This window comes from Aptenodytes forsteri, unplaced genomic scaffold (assembly GCF_000699145.1).
Source record: "Aptenodytes forsteri isolate BGI_AS27 unplaced genomic scaffold, ASM69914v1 Scaffold113, whole genome shotgun sequence".
NCBI classification, from domain to species: Eukaryota; Metazoa; Chordata; class Aves; order Sphenisciformes; family Spheniscidae; genus Aptenodytes; species Aptenodytes forsteri.
Genome location: NW_008795032.1, coordinates 711,938 through 715,367, shown reverse-complemented (window position 1 = coordinate 715,367; position 3,430 = coordinate 711,938). Strand labels below are relative to the sequence as shown.

The following is a 3,430-nucleotide window of genomic DNA, read 5'->3' as shown; positions in this document are numbered from 1 at the left end:
CATCCTCCGGGTTTGGTTAAAAAAGGGGGAAACCCCTAAACCCCTCTAAAATAAAAGGGGAGGGTGGGGTGATGTCCCAGGGTGCTTGTCCCTGCAGGGAGCCCGGTGTCTCCTCCCTCCCCGAGAGCACCTCGAGTGCCTTGGGTGGCTGTGGAGGGGCGAGGTGGGTGCCTGGGGGTCAGGGAGCGGGCCCCGGGGGAGCAGGCGGCTCCCTTGGCTGCAGGACTGCGAAACGGCTCGTGCCGGGCCTGTCTCTGTTTCACCAGGGTTATAACCTGCCAATTCTTGCAGAACCTGAGCGTCTCGAAGGAGCCTGTCAGTGTGAAGAAGTCCCTGCGTGGCTCGGGCATGGCGCTGGGGGCAGCTGCCTGCTGCTCGATACCCCCCCAGAATCAGGGTCAGAGTAACTCACGAGCGGGCCGCCTTGCCGGTTTGAAACCTGCTGGTGGCCGTCGCCCAGCGTCTCCGCTGCACAGCTTGTGAGGCTTCACGGGGGAAAGCCTCATCTTCCTTCCCCCACCATCAGCTGTCATCTTTTCGACATCCAGAGGGTGCTGGTGTGGCTGGCGTGGTGTTTGCTGCCTTCAGTTTGGTACTGGGGGGTGAACCCCTCCGTGCAGTGGGGGTGAGGTGACAGGAGGCATCCGATGTCCCCCACTCACAGTGAGGAGGGTCACCAACACCTTGGTGACTTTCTTTGCCTCGTACCAGCACAATTGGCTGCAGGAGGGTCTAGGAAGGTTTGGTGGTACTTGTTCAGCAAACCAGGTCACTGTGGTGCTGCACGAATTCCCTGCTGAAGGTGTGAATGGTGAAGGGTTTCAGCGCCTTTTCTTTTTTCTAATAGTCTCCTGTGCATGAATCCCTGGTTGTTGAAGGCTGTTGGCGTTAACTCACGCCAGCTTTGGCCAGCTGCGCTGGTGTTTGCTCCAGACAGTGACCAGCAGACAACAGGGGAGTTAAAACACTGGCTGGTGCTTTCCCAGGGTGGATCCCTTCCCAGCCAGCTGCTGGCCTCTGGTTCTTGGGTTCGGTGTCTACACCGAGCGAGGACCTCTGCTAGAGGGGCTGTAGAAGCTGGCTCCTCCAGCAGGCTGGTTACTTGAACGCTGCAGGTACCAGGGTTGATTTCCTAAGCTCTGCGAGCTGAGGCTGGTCACGTTGTCCCCTGCGAGGGCTGATACCGTGGCCTCTGCCTGCCTCACCCAGGCTTTTTCCAGCCTGCCTGCTCCTGCTGGCAGGGCAGGATGAGTTGGTGTCTCTGGCAGAAAGCTCTCCAGGAACCTTCTCCTGTCAGCAGTTTCCCAGCCCTGATGTTTTCCCTGGGCCGGGCACAGCGAGGCCTCGAGCAGGAGGCCGCGGCTGTGAACGCAGGACCTGCCTGCTGCTGGGGACGGAGCTGGCCTGGCCAAGCTTCTCCTGCTACTGGCACAAAGCTGGAGCTGTCTCTGCCCCACTTCTGATGAAGCACCTGACCTGGTGCTGCCCTGGTGTCCCTGAGCCATGCTCGCTCAGCAGGAGGCTGTCTTCTGCTGGTGGCTTAGCAGCAGGGAACAAGGCAGAGTTGGGGAGATGTGGGTAGATTCTGCCCTGCTTGAGCTTGTGAGGCTGAAACTCTCACGTTGGTCTGGGCAAACAGAGCAGCAGAGTCGTATATTTTGAAAATAACACGAGGAAAGTGCAACCCTGGCCTTGCAAGAAGATGCTGATACCTCTGGCTGGCACCAGGGCACAGTGATGGTCTTGAACTTCTCAGGACCTTTCTTTGTTGAAGAACTGGAAGATGTAGTAGGTGGCTTGTTGCTTTGTGGTAGAAGCAGCCTACCAAAATGGACAAGTGCCAACTGCCGTGGGCTTTCATGCAAATAAAGCATCCCTTTGCTGAAACTGGAGTCTGTTAAGCTAAAGCAGCTTATCAGGTGCTTAGTGTTGTTGTTGAAGCAACTGTCATAACTAATACTTGGCTCTTCTGTGCGACCCGGTGGCTTTGATCTGTCTGGCTGCCCTTGAGCATTAGCAAAACACTTTCTGTGAAGCAGGGGAGTTGGGCTGGTGAGGCAGATCCACCCGGCTGCCGGCGTTCAGGTGGCTTGACAGCACTTAGCCATAACACAGTAGCCAGCAAAGAAGCGTTTGGGTCAGCCACAAATATAACCGGAGCTGGACCTCATCCGTCTGTTGACAAAGGTTGGATCGCTGTGTGATCGCAGTCCTCTCTAGGGATGCCCTCGAGTGCCGGCTCTTCTGACCCAAGGTCTGCTTCCCTGTGGTAGGCATCGGGCTTGCACTGGGGGACCTAGAGAGCTTCTGCCTGCACGCCTGGTGTTTGGGGTGTGCTAAATCAGGCCTCCGAGATGGCGGGTGTTGTGTCATGGGCTGATCTAAAAGAGTTCCGTGGCTCTTCTGTAGTAGCAGATGGAGAAGTAGGAACAGGGTGTGGTACTTTCATAGTCTTAGAAACTAAATTTAAGGCAAACTGAGAACCCGGTCACAGTAGAAAAGTAGATCATCTTCCAGCTCTTAAATGCAGAAAAGGACTCATTAGGGAAACTTCAGAGCCCGCCTTACCTTGTCCATGTAGAGTGGGGTTTTTCTTTACCAGCTTGAAGAGCTCCTGCAGAAGCAGAGGATCAGAATGAGACGTGCTACAAATGTCCCTGACTTAGGTCACTGTGGTGTTAGCAGCCCTCTTGTTGGCTTGGCTGCTGGCTGGAGGAGGTCACTGTGGTGGTAGCACTCTTGTTGGCTTGGCCACCAGCCGGAGGTCTGTCTGGAGGACCCTGTGGGGGTCTGGGTGTGATGTTTGGCGTGGGTCTCTCTGCTCCCCACTCTCCATCACTAGCAAATGTAGCTCCTGCCTATAACTGTTCTGATCCAGGCTGGGAGCAGTCCCAGCTTTCTCCTCCAGGAAAACAACCTAAAATGCAGGAGGACTCGCCATCAAACGACGCTGATGTTCTGTGTACCCAAAGGCTTGGGCCCACCTCAAACAGGGGCTGTGTTAGCACCACTTTACTCCTTCAGGAGCGGTGGGAACCGATGATGTTTCCTTGCTGAAGAAAGCACCAAGGAGCCTGTCGGTTCGGAGGCGCTGCTAATAGTGCTGCATTTACTGGCTGTCAAAGACCTGTTCTGTTCTCTGCTAAGACATTAAAGAAAAGCGCTTGCTGTCCGATTCCTGCTTAGAATAACTTGTACTTGCTTGTCTGCCTGCAAAATGAGGGATGATTTGTGAGGCCGGTGTCCGTAGCGCTTGCCTGCAGCAGGAATGCAGAAATAGCTCTGCCTTCTGGTGTCCCCAGACCCTTGTCTCCAAGCCTGCTCCCAGTAGCTGGGATGGTCCCCCCCCGGCGAAGCTGTGTGCCCAAGGGGCTGTTTGCTGTGGCAGGATCAGCTGTGTTGGAAGTCCTGGGGATGGCTTGTCCCGGCC

At 55.8% G+C, this 3,430-nt stretch overlaps 2 protein-coding genes across 2 annotated transcripts in view; one reads left to right on the top strand and one right to left on the bottom strand.

Moving 5' to 3' along the window:
- The window catches only part of B2M (beta-2-microglobulin), a 19,666-nt gene extending 17,389 nt beyond the window's left edge, over nt 1–2,277 (bottom strand). The window contains exon 1 of the mRNA XM_009276343.1: nt 2,167–2,277. Coding sequence (XP_009274618.1) covers nt 2,167–2,277 — 111 coding nt within the window. The remainder of the gene's footprint in view (nt 1–2,166) is intronic.
- A 77-nt stretch (nt 2,278–2,354) lies between these two features.
- The window catches only part of SNX1 (sorting nexin 1), a 14,203-nt gene continuing 13,127 nt past the window's right edge, over nt 2,355–3,430 (top strand). The window contains exon 1 of the mRNA XM_009276342.1: nt 2,355–2,423. Coding sequence (XP_009274617.1) covers nt 2,355–2,423 — 69 coding nt within the window. The remainder of the gene's footprint in view (nt 2,424–3,430) is intronic.